The sequence below is a fragment of the Lycorma delicatula genome, chromosome 13, assembly GCF_047948215.1.
Source record: "Lycorma delicatula isolate Av1 chromosome 13, ASM4794821v1, whole genome shotgun sequence".
Classification (NCBI taxonomy): domain Eukaryota; kingdom Metazoa; phylum Arthropoda; class Insecta; order Hemiptera; family Fulgoridae; genus Lycorma; species Lycorma delicatula.
Window position 1 is genome coordinate 11,308,670 of NC_134467.1, and position 23,714 is coordinate 11,332,383.

The window sequence follows — 23,714 nt, forward strand, 5'->3', positions numbered from 1 at the left end:
AACAAAATTTAAATTAAATTTATTATTTGTATAATTCAATCATGTTCAAATTTTACATGTTCTAAAAAAATCCAGCAATGAATTGAATAAGTTTTTACCTGCTGTGCTGGTAAAGTTATGCAATCAATTCAATTTTATTTGTATATTCAGTTCAATAATCAAAAAGCAAATTACTATAATTTTTAATACTAGCAATTTAAAAAAATATGTTTTCAACTTTTTGTAAGGTGTTCTTTGGTAATTAAAATAAGTTACTAAAGTAATATATAATTACTAAAGTTTTATATAAATTAACATCTAAATAATATTTTTTTTTTTTTAATTTGGAATTCCTCCATTTGGGAAGGCGTATTAAATATTTTAGTGACTTTATTGTTTATCAAATTAAACAATAATGTTTAAAATGTAAATAATAATGTTTTGAGCATTAAAAATTTCAAACTGCGAAAATATGTCTTTTTTTCATTTTGGGGCTCCCATAAAGGTAAAATTTAAAAAGTATTTAAAACTGTTTAAAACAAATAGAAAAATAACAACCATAATTCTAAATAAACTAGTTGTAATTTTTTGGTTAGGGTGTGAAAAATTTTTGACTAAATTTTTTTAAGAAATACTTAAAACAGTAAGGGCTTCAAAAAATTCAGATTTTTACATTTTAAATGCATCAGGTAACTTTCGAGATGGATTTAAATTGACACAAAAAAAAAATAAGTTAAAAAAATATTTTTTTTTACCACAGACCATTGTAGTGGGTTGGAAAAAAATATTTTTACAGTGGTTTGAAGGCCTATTCATGTAGAAAAATTCCTACAAACTCAAAAAAGGTCATTTTTTGGGGAGGGAGTGAATATCAAATAACAATTTTTGATAATTTGAGATATTTATGAAAAAAAACTTCAGCTATTATAAGAAACATTTTTTGTTAAAATGCTCTCCAGTATTTTGGAGATGTTTTTTTGATTTTGCAATTGTTTGTTTTGTATATTATTTTTGTAATTTAAAAATATAATTTTTAATTTAAATGGTGTACAAACACATTTTGATGAATCTGTATAAAAATAATAAAAATGAGAAAAAACAAAACAGTAAATGAAAAATATTAATGTTATAAATAAATATTTTAAAGAATTTCTTCCTGATTCTTGAGTGTGTATTTGATACTAGATTATTTTTATACAGAAGAGCGCTAATATGTTTGTTTACTAATATTAAAAATTGAAATTTTATTATGAAACAACATATTGCATGATACAATGGTTGTTACCAGTTTTATGTTTAAAATGTTAATTTTTAGGAAGTTTTGAACAGGTTTATGTGTCTGTCTTTTCCATTCATTTCTTTTGCAACTTCCCAGACTTGCTTATATAAAACATTTTATCAGGGTGTTCTATATTACATGTTAATTACCCTGACGGTTTTACAAAATTATTAACTTTGAATAACAGTGTTTTATTATATTTAGCCGTTAGATTCTATACGTGATATTATTTCTATGTGTTCTTGTTTTACTATTGTATTGTGTTTTAGCAACTGGAAGAAGAGAAAAGTAAGAGATTTGTGGCTGAAAGAACAATTGAAGAACTAAAATTGGAAATAAAAAATTATAAACAAGAAATTAAAAGAAACAAAGAATTATATAATAAATATTGTGAATTAAGTGAGGTATTTAAAGTAGATTAAACAAAAATTATTTTAACTGAATAAAACAGATTGTTTTATTACAAAATAAAACAATCGTATATTACAAAATATATAGTCACAATTGTTATATATATTGTATTTAGTGTTTATTTTTTTATTTGTGAAGTACTTTCTGATATTCCTAGCAACTATTTGCTCTATATCATATGATATTTGTTATGAAGGAAAAACTTGTTTTGAAATGTTCTTATTTTCCAAACAAAATGCGGGGAAAAAATTGAGTTTTATTTTGTATTAAAAAATGGTGAGTCGTTGAATAATTTCTTCAAACAAAATTTGAAGAATATTATGCACAAGATATTCTTTTTTTCCCTATTTTCATAATCATCTATTTTCAGTGTTTCGTAAGTTTATTAATAGATGACACATATAAAAAAATAAGTAAGCAGTATTGAATTTTATTTTATGGGTGCTGCCACTGGGATTTTATAATCTAGGAAAACTAAAAAAAATGTTAAATGTGAGAAATTTTCTGTGATTTTTAAGTCTGTTAAAAATATCCTTTTGGCATGTTTGAAATTTCAACCATTTTCGAATAACACTGCCAATTTAATTTTTTTTTTACAAAGGAAATCCTCAATATTTATAACTTTTTCAAGTACAGCACTTAATTTTCAATTTTTGCTCATTTTCCTCCAAACATGTCTCTTAAAAACTATAATAATTAATGATGAATGTTCAGTAACAAAATTAATTATTATTTTATTATTGTATTTTAATTATTGATTTATAATATTGTTTTAAACTTCCTATCTTTAAAACAATATTATGAATTTAATTACATAATGATAATTTATAATTACATTTTTTTTTAGATAATTTATAAATTAATTTTTTTTTTTTACTTTTGTAAGTACACTTTTTTTACCAGATAGTAGTAAAACTCACACCTTAAGGAGAAGAAGACCTTACTTCTACGTTCACATAAAAAAAATACCTTGGTGAGGCTAGCTGAAATAATCCTAGATTTTATAAGAAATAGAAAAACACAAACCGGTTCAAGGAGGTAGTGAGAACATGAAAGAACCAAGTGTGTCTGGATGATTTATTAATTATTTTTATGTAAGAACTCCACTTCTTACCGATTCAAACATTGAGGCGATCGCCGCTCACAAACCACGACTGCAAAATTAAACGCCATTTTAAGTTCCTTACATCTTTTTACCTTTAAAGAAAGAAGAAGAGGGAACAAGCCAAGCAGCCACCAGCCGTAGACTGAAGAAAGAAGAAACCTGCACTATATCCCCCGTTCCGCCCTTCCGGGCCATGGGACTTCCTAATGTTAGTGGTGTGTAATTTGATTACTGCCAACTCATGGAAATTGCAGGCCAAAGAAAAAAGAAGTCAACAAAAGAAGAAAGAAGACCCACAATGCAACTCACCACCATGGACTAGAGTCCAGTAGAAGAGCCCAGCAGAGAAATAGCGTGAAGAGCAGCCACTAAAGACGATAAAGATCTGCAATCCTCTTACCCACCATCCTCAAAACTTACAATTTAATTCAGTCAGCACATGTGACTCCCTCCAGAGAAGCAATGTCCCTCCGGACATTGCTCGCTTCAAATAACTAGGTCCCCGGTAGGCATATTTCTGCTAGCCCATAAGGTGATAGTACCGAAAGGACTTTAGTGAACAGACTGAAGGGGTATCATGCCAGGAGTACGAGGCTCAAATGCGTCTCCCATGGGCAGACCCAGGAAATAAACTTCATGCTGGTCCATACGGATAGGAATGCAAATTACAAATCTGTCCATAAATAAAACATAACATTTATAACCACCACTAAATAACCCATGAAACCCGTCCAATAACACATAATAGTACATCCCAACCCCGTAGGGGAAGACTCTCACTCACCTTGTGACGCTTCCGGTCGCCACACCCCCCCCCTGTTTCTAGCCCTGATGGGCTTTTACGGGAGATTAGAAAGATACAGCAGCAAGGGACATTGTCCAGGCTCTGTGATCTGTAGGGAGAAATATTGAAACTCTGCCATTCTTGCGTTCCGTTCTGAAAGAGTCAAACATACAAATGGAAGTGATCAACAAATAAGTAAGGGCAGTTGTTCAGACTATCAAGAAATTTCAAGCTGCACAAAGAGAAAGAAAACAGAATTGAATTCCTTGACAGAAGAATGAAAAATAAAGCTCAATCCAAGAGAATGAGGAAGAAGAAGAGGTTGGTAGGAAGAGAAGAAAGAGGTTGAAAAGAAATAAACCATTAGTTATAACGGATAAACAGTTATTGTCCTTATAATGCTGCATACCATTTTAAAACAATAATAACAGAAGTTTTTAATCATATCCTCATTTCTTTTTCAACCATTATTTGACATCTCCAATTTTAATAAATCACCACATTTTTTTAAAGAACATTTTGAACTATTATAATAAAATATATATTTTGTGTAATAAAATAAAGAAAAAACTGACTATATTCTTTTATATAAAACTGAAGAAAAAGCTAATCACTATGCAAGCTTTTATATTAAAACTGAAAAAAGTTTGCATTTCTGTACTTAAATCACATTTTATTTACAATGGCAGTTTTAATTTAAATTTATTTTGCTTTGGTAAGCTGATTTTCAGAAACAGTCATTGTGAAATATGATAATTTAGTGTAATTACCGCTTAATACAAAATCATACCATTGCACTAAATACACAACTACAAATTATGATTTTTTTAATAATTTTTTAGACATTATTTGAAGTCTCATGGCCATCAACCTGTTAAAGTAATAAATCTGTTGAATTCTTCAAATTTTTATTGCATCTGGTAGTAGATATGATAGAGGTGACCGTCTTTTGTAATACAAAATCATCACCAAAGATGCATTTTCAAGAATAATGAACAAGATATGTCATGTTTGCTAAAGAAATGAGGAATGAAATGGTTTCTCATTGGTTTCTTGATTAAGCTAATTATATTATTGGATATCAGCATATCAAACCCGCTTAAATAAAAGTAATATTTAACTCAATAAATAATGCCTTATCTTTGTTCACCACAGGGCCTAGTTGTATATTAGAACTTTATTTTTTCAGAGAATGCAGTACCAACTAGAGTCAAACTGTTTATGAATTATTTGATTTTGTTTTTCTTTTTACAGCATTTAGAAAAAGAAAATTCAAAACAGGCAGAACAACTGAGACTGATTGAGAAGACGAAGGCAGAAGCGGAAGTGGAGAATGAACTTAGCAAACAAAAATATGAAACTATAATAAAGGTAAAAAATAAAAAAATTCATTTCATAATCGTAGGTTCTGTTCTCGCTTTCCTCATTCTGCAACCTTTACCTATATTTTCTAATTTTCCAATACATTTTGCCACAAAGAATTAGTCCTTTTTCATTTGTATTTGAGATACACTAGGTTAATGCAAATATATATCATATCATCTGGTAATTTTCCAGTAATTCCTTTATAATATTAAGAATGTTATGCAACATTGTGCATCATAGTATTGGTGATTAAATAATTGTGGTTTGTGGGTAAAATTGAACATTTTTAAAAATTCTTAAAGTCTATTAGATTTTATAGAATCTTAATTCATTTTCTGTTACTTCTCATTTTTATGGAAGCTCTTTATAGAACTTCCACAGTATTAATAATAAAAATTATAAGTTAGAACCAAGAAACAAAAAACAGAATATATGTATATATATATTTTAGAGGTGGGGAATAAATTTTAAGAAACTACTTTTCTAAAAATATTCATACATACATATGTTAAGCTTAAAACATATGCTTAAGTAATGTTTTCTCTAAATTTAACCCCTTCATTTTTAGTGATTTTAAATATTTTATTTACTCAATTTAGGATTTTAACATGGAACAAGAACATGCATGGGTACAGCAGACAGAGATACAGCAATTGAAGGAGTGTTTGGAACAGTCACAATTGAAAATACAAGAATTAATGGGTGCTAGAACTATGGCTGTTGAATTAGCACATGATCTCCAGAAAAGGCATCAAACTTGTGTCACTGAACATCAGCACAGAATGCAAGAATTGAAGGTCGGTTATTCATTTTTAATCTTTAAAATTGCCTATAATGTTAGCATCAGTTGTAAAATAAGTGTAATCTTTTTCGTTTAAATATATGAGCCTATTCCAAAATTGATTTCTGATTGGATGTTAAAAATGTAGCAACATATTGCATCGGCTTTTGTCTCATTGTAATGTGTAATACCCATCAGTACTCTATATACATATATATTCTTAACAATTACCTACATCAAAGCATGCCTTCGCTGTATTCTTGGAGCATTGTCAGCTTCAAAACATAAATTAAAAATCAACTAAGTGAAAGAAAATAAAATGCATTTTAAAACAAATGTATGTGAAATCTCTTTTCCTTTTGTTCTTTTAAATTTCCTTTTTTACGATGAATATTATTATATTAATAGTTTAACTATTTTTGGTAGTTGCTAATTTTGATTCAGAATAATGATCTAAAGGCTGAAATACTATATCTCGGTCAGCAAATTTTGTTTTACACTACAAGGTGATTTCTTTATTAATATTGATGTTTGTAATTAAAAAGTATATTGCTTTTAAGTTATTACTTAAACTTCAGAATGACATTTACTTATTGGTGTCAGAAAAATTGTTTACTATTTGGAGATATTCATAGTTGGAGAGATAACTTTCAGCATAGATTTACCTTAGTCATTTGTACTTCTGCTTCTAAATTATTAAACAGTGACCCATTTTAAACATTATACAGGGTTATCATAAAAGAATGGTGCGGTTTTGAACATTGTTTAAATTAAAACAGAATTACTTACAGTTTATGTTTTTTATTTTTCAAATTTGTCGTCTCAAACATTTTTTTACATAATTAATAAATTTCAATATGTGCGGCTTTAGTCGCTCGACAATTGTCCAAATGATACTCAACTTCTCTCCAAACATTAGTTAACATTTCTTCGTTAATGGTTGTCATTGTTTCATTAATCCTGTTTAAGTGGTTTATGTCGCAAATTTTTTATGTATAAACAACACTTTTGATGTACCCCCACAAGAAAAAATCGCAAAAATCGGTCTGGACTCCTTGGACTCCAAAGTACGGGTCCTTGCCGGCCTATCCATCGATCTCCAAATTTTTCGTTCAAAGCGTCTGTGACCAATGCATTGAAGTGCAGGGGAGCACCATCTGGTTGGAAATAAAGTCGATGAATGTTTTCGAGTTTGTCCGGCTGAGGAAAGCAATAATCGGTTAACATGTCAAGATACACGACTCCATTAATTGTTTTTTCAGCAAAGAAGAAAGGCCCTATTACACGATTTTTCATCACACCACACCAAACATTAACTTTAGGCGAATCGCGTTGTTTCTCAATAATTGCGTGTGGGTTTTCAGAGCCCCATGTTTGTGAATTGTGTCTGTTAACGCATCCATTCACATGGAATGTAGCTTCGTCTGTAAAAATGATATCGTCTAAAAATGATTCGTTTTCACTTATTCTGTCAACATTTCAACAGTGAAATTGTAACGTTTTACACAGTCATCTGGTTTCAATTCCTGCAGTATCTGGATTTTATAAGCATGTAATTTCAGTTTTTTATGTAAAACTTTGAGAACTGTCGATTTTGGAATACCTATCTATTTGTCACTTCGATGGGGGATGGATTTCCCAGGACTTTCTAATCGCCAATCGTCTAATTAGTTCAACCATTTCGTCCGGTACACTTGGTCTGCCGGTTGATTTCTGTTTCTTAACCGATCCGGTTTCTTCAAATCGTTTGAACCAACGTGTTATGTTATTTTTGTGTGGCGGATCTCTTCCGAATTCATGTCAAAACGCACGTTGAACTAAAATTACCGATTTTAATTCGTTCATCAATAAAACACACTTTGCTTTGTCTTTATCCAAGAACATAGTAACTCGCTAAACTCACCGCAACAACAATACAAGAACTGATGTTGTGGTTACAACTGCTGATAAACAAACTTTTGGGTTGGAGGCTTTCAGGGATACAATATAACATCTAGAAATTTCCCTACAATCTTCCTATGAATTACTGAAACCACACCATTCGTTTATGATAACGCTGTATTTAAATATGAAGAATTAGAACTGCATATTATTAGTGCACACTGTTTGAAAGTAGACTTCATACTATTCTTACATATGTCCTATTTTGTAAATTTTGTCCTTCAGAGGACCACCATTGTTGGCAGGGCAATCTTTGGTACAATCACACACTCTCGCCATAATCTTACGCAGGGTCTCTTGTTATGGTCTCAATTTCGGTGCGAATATTGTTTTCAATTACTGAATATTTACTGGCCTGTTAGCATACAATCTGGATTTTAGGAATCCCCACAGAAAAAATCATACACTGATAAAGTGGGCAAATGGGGTGAACAGTTGACATGACTAAACTGGGAAACAAGGTTCTCTGGAAGCATTCTTTGTAAGGAAGTTACGGATATTCTTGCTGTGTGAGCGATTGCACTGTCCTGTCCTGTTGGAACCATAACAATTGCATATTGATAATTCTTATGGGGCATTTGCAGTGTTATGAACTGGTAGCAATAAAATATCATAATGATCTGCTGTGACTCTGACAAGTTTTACTTGTTGTCATTCTTAAAAATATAGAGATCAATAATACCTTGAGAAGACATTCCACACAGTAACTTATGCACTATGAAGTGGTCATTTATGAAGCTGATAAGGATTTCGAGGAGCCCAGTACCTCAAGTTTTGTTTGTTACATAGCCAGATAAATGAAAATGGGCCTCATCAGACATCATCAAATTGTTGAAAAAATCAGGTTTATTATTATCTCCAGAAACTGTGTACAGATATTTCAACGTGCACTTAGATCTCTGGACACTAATTCTGCACCACTTGCATCTTGCTTGGATGGAACTTAATATTGGAACCAAAGATACTGTTGCAATATTGTCTGGGTGCAAACTGTATGTGGCCTACCAGGTGGCTTCTTGTTTGAAGCTGTTGTTTTAAACTGCCTGATCCACCTTGTAATCACCTTCTGCGACAGAACTTGTCCATTCTGGCCGATTTCAAAATGTTGCATTCTTTCGATACTATCAGCACATTTGAAAAAATGTGCTGAAAAACTAGCGCTCCACACCGACTGCCAAAGTAATGTAATGTGGCGGACAGAAAGTGTTTTGAACTGCACAATGCAATATCATGAACATCAGCTCTCCAGGAAGTCATGATCAACAATAGTGCACAATTTAAAATGTCTGTTTCTGCCACACTTTGTATCTGTTTGATGAGCAGGATGTGCAGTGGATCCGGCACTTGATGTACAGTCTAAAGCAAAAAGAACAGTATTTAGGTGCACGCAAGGCCATAAATTGATTCCTTTTTTATCTTTCTGCTTGTAAGCATCACTAGCAAAGATGGTGACTTCTGAACAGATAGTCTTCTGTGTTTTGCGGTTTGCTAAATGTGAATTTGTAATTACAGTTCAACTTGCGCTCTACAGAAAGTTTAATTGTGATGCTCAGACTGACCATAACATTTGTTGCTAGCATAATCTGTTTGATACTACCAAATGTCTGTGTGTAAAGGGAAGAGAGGCAAGGGTGTCTAAATGACAGCTGCAAGCTAGATTTGCTAGTGATGATAGTGTATAATATTTTAAGGAAATGCTTACATATGCACCCATACTGTTTACAGCTCTTAAAAACTTTGAAGCTTACCAAATATACTGTACATGCTAACTTTTACAATCAAACTGTTGCAGCATGAAGATGCTGTACTTTTTTGATTGTATTGTTTTCAGTGATGAGTCAAGATTTCATCTCGCTCAAAAAGTTAGATATATAATGTCCATTATGTAGAGGTCAGAAAATCCCCACGAACCCTTATAATGCAAAAGGGACTCTCCAAAATGAAGTATTTTCTGTGTGATATCCTGGTGGTAATTTTACGGGCCGTTCTTTTTCACTGAAAGAAGCATAACATAACATAAGAGTTGCTTATTTGGATATGCTGCGTACATTGTTCATTCCTCATCTGCAAGATGGACCATAAAATTTTATTCTACACCAAGATGGTATGGCTTTTCATTGGTATAATTCTGTAGATTGGTTGATTGATGTTTTCCCTGATCACTGGATTAGTCCAGTGGATCTGATGATAAAGCTTTTTTGTGGGAGCCTCTCAGGTCACCTGCTGTGACACCATGTGATATTTTTCTTGGGGTTTTTATAAAGGATTTTATTTATGTGCCTCTACTACCTATTGATTTTTCCGATTTGAAGCACAGGATTGAAGCATTTGTTGCTTTCATTAATTCCAGACATGCTGGTTAAAGTGCAGGTAAAAACCTCTATCAGCAGAACATGAGTCGTTTGATGAAATGTTTCCACATTTCATTCATGCAAGAGTAACTCTTTCATTTTATTCCTGGTTCATTACTATAAGTTAAAATTAAAAGATATTAAGTAGCTTTAAACCCTGTCTTTTTTATACTCCCTGCAAAATAGGCCAACAATCGAAGAATAATCAAGAATTTTTATTCAACGATATGTGAGCTTTTAGATTATTTTGAAAGAAAGCCTATAAACAGTACTTCTCTTTTATCCATTAAACAGGAAATAGCAAGTTTCTGGTATTTTTTTTTAGATAAAACCAATCTGTGATTTTTATTAATTACAAAGAAGATAACTGATGTTATTCCTGAGAAGAAACATCAAATTTTTAAGAATTCCTGGTGTAATATAGATTCAATTACAAAATGTACAGAAACATATAATTTTTAGATTATTACTTTTTACCAAATGTATTAATTTTTGCAATTTTTGATCGCTACCTAATTTATTATGATGTTATTATTTTTCAGAATAAATATTTTGAATTAGAAAAATTATATACTGAATCTAATGAAAAAAAAATTTGCCTCATGGATAGATTGCAGTCATTAGAAAAAATTTCACTTAAATATGAACAATTGCAGGAGCAACTTAATGAATGTAAAAAAAAATTGGATGAGGCTGAAATGAAAATTACTGATTTTTCTCGGTAATACATTTATTAGGTTGTGTTTTTTATTTTTATTTTATTCAATTAAACAGCAATAGTTAAAGAAAAATTTAACTAAAAAAATGAATATTATTTTTTTTTTAAATGATAAGATTTTACATATTAAAATATTTTTTTTAAAACATAGGAACCAGTGTAATGTCTGGAAGGTAATCAATCCTCAATCAGAATTCTTAAAAATATTTCAAGAACATTGTTTCAGGTTTTTATTTTATTTTCTGGTCTGAGTTTTCTCTATAATACAGAGAGATTAAAAAAGTACTTTAAACTTGGAAGGCATATGGAACTTTATTAAAAATACTTATAAAATGAGTTGATTTCATTTTGTAAGAAAACATATGAAATTCTGATTTGTGTAGTGTTTAGTAATAGATTTCTTCATTACCAATGTTTGTGACATCTTTTCAGTTTAGCTAGGAAAATGGTTACTTTCACCAGTGTGAAATCTCTTCATTTGGATTCGTGAAATGAAATATTTATACAGTACCATATGAAATATGGTACAGTTTGATTGAGATCCTCCCAGCTGATCTATAATTGATGCTCAGCTTTAGAATTTTTTGAGATCAGTTGTTTGTAGTCTGTATGAAACATTCATAAGGTACCCGTGTGTTTATGATGTTATGACAGGTTAGGGAGAGCTTTATGTATAGTCCTTTTGTAAAATAAAATGTCATACGTGAAATATGCATCCTACATGATCTTTTGGAATGCACTATAAGTTACGCAAATGATTTAACTTAATATTTTACAGATTTACTATTATGAAAAACATTCTTGATAAAGATTAAGATGGTGTATGATTTCTGCGTAGAAATTTTAAATCAGAGGGGAAAAAATATGTACCAGGGAAGTGTAATCTTGAGTATAAAGTGTCGACATTTCATGCTTAGCAGTAAAGTGAATACTTTACACAGCAGAATCAGGGATGCAGTGAAAATTCATGTAAATCTTTGATGCATGTTCATGATAACCCATAGTTAAATAAATTTTGTGGTCTTAGCTTGGTTCAAATTACAGCCTACTTTTTTTTCTATTAAACATATACCAAAAACTTGGTGTTCTTTGATATCCTAGAAAAAATTTTCTCATTCTACAGTTTAGATGCTGACAACCTAGAAGGATGCCTTTATTACCAGCTAGTCGTGAATTACCTTATCGTATGAAACTTGCTGAATCAGAAATTGTGCTGCCATAGTTGCACAATTTTTTGATGCCAAAGCTGTCATTTAGTATTGAATGTCAAAAAAGATTGTTGTGAAAGACATCTTTTAGAGTCAAAGGAGAACAATTTTATCACAGCTTATCAGTGATGATGCTGAGCATTTATATTATGAAAATTAGAAATAATCTATACTTTAGATTATAAAAATTAATGATTTTTCCTCTTAAAAAAAATAATTTGTAGAATAAAAACATTCTTTAAAAAAGCATTATTAAGGGTGTTTGATAATTTTCTGTAATAAACATATTTGTTTCATAGATACACTCTTTCAAGTGAGCTGATTTTTTATGTTTGTTAACAGGAAAAAGTCACATAGACTAAAATCAGGTGAATGTGGAAGCTCATAGCATAATTTACATACTGTTATGCAAGCTGAAGGATTGTCGTGATAAAAATCATGACAATTTTTTTTATATTTTTATTCAATGTTTGACTTTTTTCCTTACTTTTATCATTCAATTGATCTAATAATGCTACATAACATTCTTCCAGGATAGGTTTTTTTTACATCATACTCAATTATTATGGCTTTAATAGAAAATGATTTTTGGAATATACAAGCAATTGACAACCAATGCATAATCTTTCGGTGAATAATTTCCACCATCTTTTAACATTGTTTTGACTGGTTTTTTTCAATTCTGAAATGTTGTGATGAATTTATCTTGCATCAGTGGTTATTGATTGATCCACATATCTTGCTGATAGTGTTTTTATGCAGATGTTCATGTACGAGTAAGATATTATTACTGTGTTTATTTGAGAATAGTTTTGCCAAGTCAGAAATTCAGCTGACATCTGTATTTAGTTATTGCAAAACTGTATTGATTTTATTCAATGATTTCTGATTTTAACTAATTTGAATATCCCAAAATTGTTTTTTTTTGTCCAACCACATTTGTATGGTAAATTGTTTATCTTTCTGTACATTATTAATAGAGACCGGATTAAATGCATTTGCGTATTAAGCCCATTCTCACTGGTTATTACATATTTTCCTTAAAATCTAGTAATGATGCATATTTTCAATATATTTACAACATTTTTCGGTACCAGGTTTAGGGTACCTGGTTAATAAATGAGATCTTACGTTGTAGCTGGCCAAATCTATTAGCCGCATGACTCTTAGAGCACAGTTAGCAGCCGCGTGTTTATTGTTTTGGTAGGATAATATTAGGTCAAGTAACATAGACTCACACTAGTCAAGTATGGACGATACTGTTCTTGCATCGTGCACGCCTACTGCAGCACTCCCACTACGTAATTAAATTACGCATGTCATTGTTGACGTGCTCAATGGATTAGTTTAGTTTTTTATTTATTTGTGCAAACTTTAATGTGTACCATGCTACCTGAAAAAAAAGTGTCTCTTCATGGGTAGCTGACTATCCTGGAACATTTATATACGACGGAAATGATTTATATATTATTGAGTTTATGAGAAAAATATTTCACGCACAAAAAAGTTTCAAATAAACCAGCACGTCAAGACAATTCTTCATATTGCAGGATTGCAAAAGAAAGAGCCACGACAACTAAGTGGCAAATATCAGTGATTTCACTTCCAAAGGTAAACAAAAAAAAAACACTTTAGCACATGGATTTATGTGAAGCTGCTTACAAGTAAATATTCCTCTTCACAAACCTACAAATCCTACCTTCAAAGACTTTTTGCGAAAATATTTCTTGAATCTAAATATACCAGATGAATCAACATTGCATAAAAATTGCATACCAACAATCTATCTACGTGTTGTGGAAGAAATACGCATTGACCTCAAGGATTAATTTGGATTTCAGCTGATGAAACTATCAGCAGTTGTGGCAGTTACATTGTGAATTTATTTGTTGGTTTATTAAAACTAGAGCCTTCTTCCTATTTGGTAGCATGCAAAGACCTTGACAAACCATTCTACGATCACCAAATTTGTGAATGAGGGTATTAAAAAAATATTTCCTGAATCTTCTGCAGATGAAAGAGTGTGTTTATATTTCTTTCAGATGTTGCTCCCTATATGATCAAGGCAGCTAAAGCCCTTCTAGTATTATATCCTAATTTGATTCACGTGACGTCCTTTGCTCACAAAGTACATCAACTCGCTGAAGAAGTACGATCGACATTTCGCAAATGTAAAAATGATTGTAAAATAAAATGATTTCATCTACTAAGAAAGTGTTTTTTAAGGCACCTGCTCTCAATAAGGCCTATAAAAAAACTGCTAAATGTGCCTTTACCTCCCGAACCAGTGCTAACTTGGTGGGTAATGTGGATTGAAGCTTTACAATGAACATTTTGAGAGCATCAAAGATGTAGTAAATGACTTTGCTAGTGCAGAGGCTATAGCAGAGTTTGTCAGTCCAAGGAAGCATTTAACGATTCTAGTATAAAAAAATATAGCTATTATTAGCACTCATTTTTCCCACATACCTGCGTATATTAAAAAGCTTGAAACTCAAGGTTTGCGTTGACTGAATCTATTCAGTTAATGAATAAAATCCACCAAATGAACTCCATATTGCCAGAGGTATTCCCGTGTAAATTTAAAGAAATATTTGAAAACATTTTGAACGATAACCCAGGCTTTAAACCTTTGTGTCAAATTGATAGTTTTATTTATGGCACGGGTGAACTTTTACCAGAAACAATAAATACTAACATAGCACCCAAATTCAAATATTGCCCATTTACCTCAGTGGATGTGGAATGATCTTTTTCCACTTATAAAAATATTTTGAGTGATCGAAGGCACCGTCTTACTAATGAATGTTTGGAACACTACCTGGTTGTTTAAGTTTACAATAGTAACAAAATGTTAAATAATTGTTAATTATCGACATGTTATTTAACTACTTCCTAATTATATGCTGATTTTGAAATAAAAAAACTAAAAATTATTATTTAAAATTGCACATTTTGACACTTTTCATGCATATTTCAATCTTTTTATGTTGCACATAATCCTGTCTTAATTATTAACATCCTTTTTTTAAATAGTATTTACTTTTTAGGAATCCAGAAATGGTACCACAGGTAAGAAGTTTGTTAAATGCTCAAGAAGAGACATACAAAGCGGTATTAAATGAAAAAGCAACTAATGATATGGCATTACAAGCTAAGTATACCACACTGGAAGTTGAATTGCAAATTATTCAAGATGAATGTAACTTAAAGTAAATTATTTCTGTACTTATTTTTTCTTTAATGTATTGTCTTCGTTATAAAAAAATTTATATATTTATATTATCATCTGTCAAGAGATTGTCATGAAATGAGGTGATTCCTAATTTCACGAAAATCTCTTGGGAGATGATTCTATAGCCAAAAATAAGAAAAAAAGTTTATTAAAAAAACATTTAGCCCTGTTTTCTGCTCCCTCTGTAAAATCAATCCTTGCTAAAATTGTTGGGGCACAAATCGAGGGATGAATTTGGTGCTACAGTATGGTTTTAATCTTAAGAAATTGGGGAAAGTAACCTCTAACTCATTTAGGCTTATTTTTTAACATTTATTTTCAACTGGTATGTACAATGCACTTTGTCTAGTGTACTATTTTTAAATAAAATTCAAATTTTTCTAACTTTTCTTTGTATCATTCAACTTATCTTATACTATTTTGTTCAGAATTAAATTCTCTACAACTTTTATTTAAAAGTTTTACGTGCTTATTACCCATTTAACAAAGTTATTGTACATTAAAGATTAACAAACAGGATTTTTTACTCCAATTTATTGGTTTTCACCCAAGATTTCTCAAAAACCTACTTCAGATATGGTTCTAGAACCTATTTTATTCAATTATTCAAACCAAAAACTATAAGACATCACTGATTCTATCACTCAATTAATGTTCTAAAAATTTCAGTACAACCTCATTTCACTGGGGTAGCTGAAATCTGACTGAAATCTTTCACTAGCTGTAACTCGCAAATGAAGCATTTTACGACATCTGTTTATATGAACTTTTCCATTATTTTCACTAGTAGAATAGGTTATGAAAGTCTGGGAGAACTTCATGATATACCTGTATATATATATATATATATATATATATATATATATATATATATACATACAGGTATGCACGCACACACACACCATTTAGCTAGATTGATTAATAGCTTAGATTGATTTTATGAAGACATCTTTACTTCCTAATAGAGACCTCACCTGCTATTTAATTTTTCATTCCTATTTAATTTTTTTAATTCCTGGATAGGAATTAGAAAGTCTTTGGATAATTCTACAGGAAAGTAGGTTGAAAGGGTGGTGGCTGTCAAGCTTGTTAGTGGAAGCTGCTGACATGATGATATAGATAGAACCAGGGCAGTGACTGACTTAATTACAAGGATCTCTTGAAAGAGACAGAAATTGTAAAGGGTAATTTACTGCTTCCTAGTAATTGTAAAGGGTAATTTACTGCTTCCCACATGTGTTAACATTTTGATAACATTTCCTTTTTGAAAAGAGACCGCTTTAGATACTTTTATATTTTTTTTAATAATCTCCAACTTACTGAATGATCTGCAAATCAGTTTGATACCTTAAAATGCTATACAGTTTAGGGTCCGAGTGAGGTTGTGCTGCCTTTACGGTATTTTCATTCTTGATTGATTATTTAACCTTATCCAGACAGCAGGTAACCCTTAGCATGGATCTGTGAGATCAGTTTATATTTTAAGACGTTGATTGTTCCAACTCTTTCTCTATGTTTATTATCACTCATTGAAATACTAAAAATATTGTATATTTATAAAACAAATAACTAATTACAGAACTTCAAATAAATATCCAAATCTTCGAGGCTTATGTATATTCAGAAATATAAAGTACGTCGGTAAACAAAGACCCCAAAACCATTTTTCTAATCTGTCTATCCAATTTTGTGTTTTTTAAATCAAATGTATATCTCTGGAGGTGACTGAGCCGTTTTAATGAAATTTCGTTTACTTTTTGAAATGATACTCCTTAAAAAATAAATAAATATGAAAATTGTTACGTTCATAAATTTCAAAGTGATGACCTCTTCAAATTTCTCATTCCGTGATAGCTCAATTTGGCTTAGCTAGTGTTAATAAGTAATTGTAAGCTATTATTTTATTATGAAAGTACCACAGATTTCCTTTTAAATAAGGCTTTAAATGGCCAGTTATAATTGAAAATGTTTGGGTGTTGAGAATAAAATCAGTAGTTACTTTTGTGTTTTTTTTTAAGAACCTATTTGTGATAAACCTTTATGTTAAAAATGAGTACCTTAGAAATGTTTTGAATAATTTATTTTAGTTATCAGTATTACTGAAAACTATGCACAGTGCTGATCTATGTCAATATTTACTCAAAAAAGTGTAAATAAAAGATAATATTTACTTACAAGGTTAATACCGGTTCATTTTTAACCGACCTTAAAAAAATTATCTTTTATTTTTTTAATTTTCATTGTGATACTATTGTTCTTATTAAGTTTTACTTTTCAAACATTGTTTCTTATGTTATTGCTGCATTTATAAACATTCAAAATACAAAATATTATGGTGAAATATTATAGCGATTTTTGGCCTATTTACTGATTTCTCTTGTTAATTTTTTTTTAATTCCATACTTCATTCTGTTAGCATTTTCTTAATTTTCATTGGGCAGAGTGCTGTATCCACTGTGGCAGAGGAAATATTCAGAAGTTTATTTAATTGTTTGCATCTGTTTTATTGATGTGTTTTATTTGTTATTTTTCTAAAATATTTAATTCTTATGTTATATAATTCTTTCAGTTAATACAAAGTTGTGTGCCGCTTGATCTGATTTTTTAATTCTAGGATTTATATTTAATTTTTGTGGAGTTTATACATACCATCTTAACAGAATCAAATTCTCTACAAGTTTGTTTAAAGTTTGTATGTGTTTCTTATCCATTTAACAATGCTATTTCATGCCAAACATAAAATAGTGTTTTTTGACCCCCCAATCTTTTTCCCAAATTTTTCAAAAACTATTAAAAATTCTGGAACCTATTTTATTCTTTTCTTTATCAGATCAGATTTAAAAAAAAAAAACCCCACTGAATTTATCACTTGTTTTATACCCCAACAATTACAGTCAAGTGTAATTTTACCAAAGGGGTAGAAATCAGGGTGAAATCTTTCACAATATGATACACTAACAAAGCGTTTCTAAACCTATGCTTATACAAACTTTCTTCTTAATTTTCACCAGTAAAACATGTCCTGAAAGTTTGTTAGATTCTTTGTAAATCATCCTGTAATCATAACTGTATGTTTAAGTGTTTAATCATATTAGATTATAAATAATAAATTATTCAACAAAAATTGTAATGTTTAATTTAGCCAATATCTTTCCTCATGATGAATTCTAATTGTACTTTCACAATAACCCTGATACTCTAGAACAGTAATAGGAAAATTCTATATTTAAAGAGTTTTATTTTTCAATAAATACAAAACTTGTGTTAATTTAAGTAAACAATTTCTGATTTGAAAAAGAAATTAGTCATTTTAATTTTTTGTTTTCGAATTAATCGTTAACATATTCATTTTATAATGTGGAATAAAAATACAAAAATGTTTTGCTCTTCTTGACAGATATGCCATGCTTCATTGCAAATATCATTTGCAAGAGAGAAGGTTAATTTTTTTGTTGCAACATATATAAGCTGTCCCCATCTCCTGAAGCATTGTGGGCAAAATAGATGTGTAGTAGTTTATTGTCATATCTTGATTCCTGCAAGAGTATTATGATTCTTTCTTGCCAAGCACACCTCATTTGCTTAATATTATTTACTTTATAATTTTATGGGTATAGGTCTGATCCTGTTTGGTACCTGCAAGATATTCAGCACAGCACCTGTACTGATAATGTATTCCTTGCTGTGATCTGATGGAGGAAGAACACAACATGTCGACTGAACCAGAGACCGTCTTTCCTGTCCAATATCTGTAAAATAAGTCTTACAGTTTAAGCGGATTGAAAATTGATGTTAATTATCTAAATTAGTTCTTTTGATTTGGATTGACTGAGACAATAGTTGTTTGTTTTCATTCTTATTTTAAAAACTATTGAAAACATTTGTTTTGCAGTGATTTTAAGTAAAGTAGACGCCGATTATCCAAATAGATTTTCTGAAAGTCTAACCATCCAGACTGTTTACATCAGCACTAGACAGTTTAAAAAATCTCAGATAATATTTATTTAAAGCTTTGCTTCAATAGGAAATGTATTTTTATCAAGTTTTGTTTTACTGGTTTTTTAATTGGCTTTTTGTAAATTCATTTAATTTAGGCCTGTGTTAACTAATTATAAAACTGACTTCTGAAGAAGTTGGTGGAAACACATTGAAATTGGTCAAGCTTGAACTATGATGTAATGACTTCCAACCAGGACTATTACTTGAAAAAACTCATGAAAATTTATATATCACTGTGGATCGATTGGAGTGACAAAAAAATGTTATTCTTTGTAGATTCTTTGTTTAAAATAAGTATGTGATCTTGCAGCTTATAAATGAAGATTAGAGCAATCTCAGATTGCAATTTTTTTTTAAAAGAAATAATATTTTTAAATATATGTTTTGATTACTGATAATCTTTGTTACACTTTTTTTTCAACATTGAATAGTTAACTTTGACTAGTTTTTTAGCTTTCATTCTTCCATTGTGCCACTTCTTCCTTTTTTTGACCAGTTTAGGTTAGCACATTCTTCTTCTAGATATCTTTAAATACTAAAATTTTTTTCAAAGTACTCTGTTTTTTAAATCCCTTCTGTTTGAATCCATTCTTGTTAGATGTCCGTAAGTTTAATGAAGTGTATTTTTTAAAAAATTATTTTAAGTATTTAACAAACTATATTTTTTATAATACTTGAAAATTTAAAATTGAAACTTAACTCAATTTATCTTCAATAGATCTTTTAAATAACATTTTTTATAAAACAGTAGTGTAGTATAAGTTTTTATTTCTGTCAGATAATTTTTGAAAAATCCAATAATTTTATTAGCAAATTTCTATACATTGGATTTTTTATAATGTATTACTCTATCTGTTTCTTACACTGTACATATGTTCTGAGTATCTTTATAATTTTGTTGAAATGCAGGTTTTTTTTATATCTTTGTCGTTTTATTAAATGTGATACTCAAATATTAGAACGATATGTCTAGTATATTTTTAATTTTTCCAAATATCCGGATTCGGTCTAAAAAGGTAAATCTAATAATCGGTGTTCTACTGTATTGTTTGTCAGTTTACTGATAAATAATATCTTTTTCATGTATTTATTTACTTATTTTCTTTATGTTTACTAATGATAATGATTGTTTAAAAACTGAAACGGCTATCTAAGGTTTTACATAAAGTTTTGTAACTTTTGAATGTTTTCTTGCCAATAATTTTATTTTATATTATAAATGAAAAAACAATAGGGACTATTTTTTAAGGTTGCAATTACAGTAGTTTTCTTTCTTTATTATTCAATTTATTGTTTAGGGTAAGCAATCTGGAAAAAGAACACGAATGTGTTATTGAAGAAAATAAAAAAAAACTTGAAGAACAACTAGTTGAAATTGATAAGTTGAAATTAGTAGTGAAGGAGCTAACGGATGTGTCGACTCAATATAAAGCACGGTATGCATATTATGCTAAAGTTACAAACGCATTTTTTATTGTTTATTTAAGGTAGTATTTTGTACTATTCATTTTTTTCCATCTAGGCTGTGATGCCAGACTTTCTTCATGATGAAGAGTAACAGTCCTACTCCTTTTTGTCTGTTAAGTAATCAGAGGTTCAAATTACATATAGAATTGATGCTGTTTTAGGTGATAATGTGACTTGAAATTAACAGCATATTTAATAAATTTGTGAAATCCGATTAGAATTTTGTAAACAAAATTTAAAGAGTTACTAAACTTTTTAAATTATTCACTAACATAAAGTTATTGTCCAATTAGTGATATCCTTAAATTTTACATTAGTTGGATCATTGTAGAATGGTTATTTAGTTAGTACTATTTGTTCACATGCTATTTTGTAATTTTTCTAAAAAAAAACTTCATTTATTGTTTCAAAAGTTTGTAGTTATAAATAATTTTTATCTCAATATATAAAAAATTCTTATTATGCCTTCATTTACCTCAAGCTTGTTATTAAAGAAATTTCTGGAGGGCTGGTAATTTATAAGAGATCTTTTTTCTCATCAAATGATCTGTGTTTTCATTGTATGAAAACATACTTTGTTTTGTTTTGGATAAAATCTTTCTCTTTTTTTTTGTTTCTCTTTTTAGACAAAGGTGTTTTTTTCTAATTACACCAGTAAATATCAGAAGATAATATAATCGGTTTTTCATTCTGAAGAAGTTTAATATTTTTAATTTTATTATTTTGAATGATGAGTTACTGTTCACAATATGTGATAAAAAAATCCAGGTAATTCTGTTAAAGCGAATCAACGATTTTCTCAAATTTTCACGACACTTTCAATAAGTTCATCTATGACAATTGAGGGTTGACCACTTCTTTCATTATCGTGATGTTTGTTTGAAATTCCCGAAACATACGGCACCATTGTCTTACCGCACTGTCACTTATGAAATTCTCTCTAAAAAGGTTGATTAATTTTAGCAGTTGACGAGTTTTTTGCATGAAGGAAACGGATGACGGCACGTACTTCACAGTCAGTGGGATTTTTTTTGTGACGGCAACCATTTCGAACGAGAGTTTTACAGGAACAAACAAGCAAACTATATTTCCAATAACACTACTTGATCCGCATTGAACCGGACTATACAACTGTGCAAAGGTAGATTCGTTACCCCCCTACTTATTCACACCGTACCGAGGACTGGAAGTTAATTTCCAAATAGCCCTTGTATTATCATATCATAAATTTGTGATGGAAATTCTATATGCCAGTGAGAAAACCTTTTAAAAATGGTTATTTGCACATACTAATACATGATGATATTATCACCTTTCAACAATGTTTAACCCAAAATATTTCCAGAAAATAATTTGTATATGTGACATTGTTTTTAATATCATATGCAGTAGTATGCAATGTGTTAAATTATTCATATGCAGATTTCAAATATTAAAAATGACTTTTCCAAGCAGACAGGTCATGTGAAACTTGCAAAATAAATAAAATAAATAAATAAATCCATTTACACAATCAAAACAATTTTAAAATAAAACACTTGTATTATCAATACAGATGCATAAACTTTATTAAGTAAGTTAAATTCTTTTGCATTATTGACAAATAACTGTACGTATAGTATTATACATTTATGTGTGTGTATCGTTAAGTAATTGAAACAAATGTCACCAGAGGAAAACTATTTAATAGAATAAACTGAAACTGTTTGACATTCAAATCAGTACCCTCTAGTGTAGGAATTTTTGAAAAATTTCCATAACTTCCTTTGTTTATTTCAAAAAGCTCATGCACCAAAAACTTATACTGGAAGAACAACATGCTATGAGAATATCTCTATTTTCTGAAGGTGTAAAACCGGCCGAATTTCATTCATGGAGGTTAAAATGTTATGGTAAAAGTGTATTAACTGTGGAAATTTTAATTTATGGATTTAACAGTTTAAATCTGACAACACATCTCAATGATTTTCATTGTAGAGGAAGATCGATGGAAATTTTGACTGATGATTTACAAAATTACAATAATGATCTCATTCACAAGGATAGATACATAAAAATTAAGGAAATTAGTGAAATTTTTAGTACGTAGTGTGTGTATGGCATTGTCCATTCCATTAACCACGATAAGTTATATTACCAAAAAACATGTTTGAAGTAGGTCCTGAGACAGCCAACTCAAAATCACAGACACCTGAACTCATATTTGTACAGAACTTAAACGATGGTTTTTAATGATACGCAATTTGTAATGAAATTTGTGATCCAAATGTCAGAGTAACAAATGGAAGCATTAGAGTTTCCCTGCAAAGTAAAAAATTAAAATCGATATTTTTAAAACGATATTTTGATATTATAAAGGTACAATTTATTGTGATTATTTGGAACAACAATGACAATCGACAAGTACTATCGTGAAATGCTAATAAATAAAGTGAACCTGCAATGAAATGCTGGTTCTCTCTCAAAAGGCGTGTTCTACAAGTTTATCCCACTAACACTTATCACGGAGCTATTTAGTAGTCAGATTGGGAGTTGTTGCCACATCCACTTTTCAATCTTATACAAATATTTTTTTTGTTTGGTCCTCTTTAAGAGATTCTATATTCTGATGAGTTAGGCAACAATGAGCAGCGCAATGGCTCGGACAATAAGATAAATAATTCTTTAGTACCGGATAAGTGCCTAAATTTTGTCAGAGATTACATTGAAAAGTAGTGCTAGTTTCATTGCAGCTGAATAAATAATAATTTTTCTTTAATTATTGAATGACTCTTGTAGATTGAATCTAAGTCAATATTTGGAAAAGTTACTGGGAATATAATACTTTTTATTTTCCAACACAGCTATTACTAATGACCAAGAGCAACAGTTTTAAAAAAAATAAAATACAATTTTAAACCTATACAGACAAGTGTACCCATCTTTGTGATTGCTGTATCAAAATTTTCTGGTTGGATCTACCCATCAATCGAATGAGTTATGAATGAGGTAATTTCTTACCGCATGCATAAGATTCATTTTCCTGGTTTAGAAAGTTATTAGAACATTAGTAATTTTTCTTAAGAAATAGAATAAGTTAAATAAATGAGAA

General features: G+C 29.9%; 1 protein-coding gene across 1 annotated transcript in view; it reads left to right on the top strand.

Moving 5' to 3' along the window:
• Positions 1-23,714, top strand: part of LOC142334006 (uncharacterized) — a 70,533-nt gene that overhangs the window by 15,180 nt on the left and 31,639 nt on the right. The window contains exons 5-10 of the mRNA XM_075381673.1: positions 1,528-1,662; positions 4,813-4,929; positions 5,523-5,720; positions 10,539-10,717; positions 14,973-15,134; positions 20,455-20,592. Coding sequence (XP_075237788.1) covers positions 1,528-1,662; positions 4,813-4,929; positions 5,523-5,720; positions 10,539-10,717; positions 14,973-15,134; positions 20,455-20,592 — 929 coding nt within the window. The remainder of the gene's footprint in view (positions 1-1,527; positions 1,663-4,812; positions 4,930-5,522; positions 5,721-10,538; positions 10,718-14,972; positions 15,135-20,454; positions 20,593-23,714) is intronic.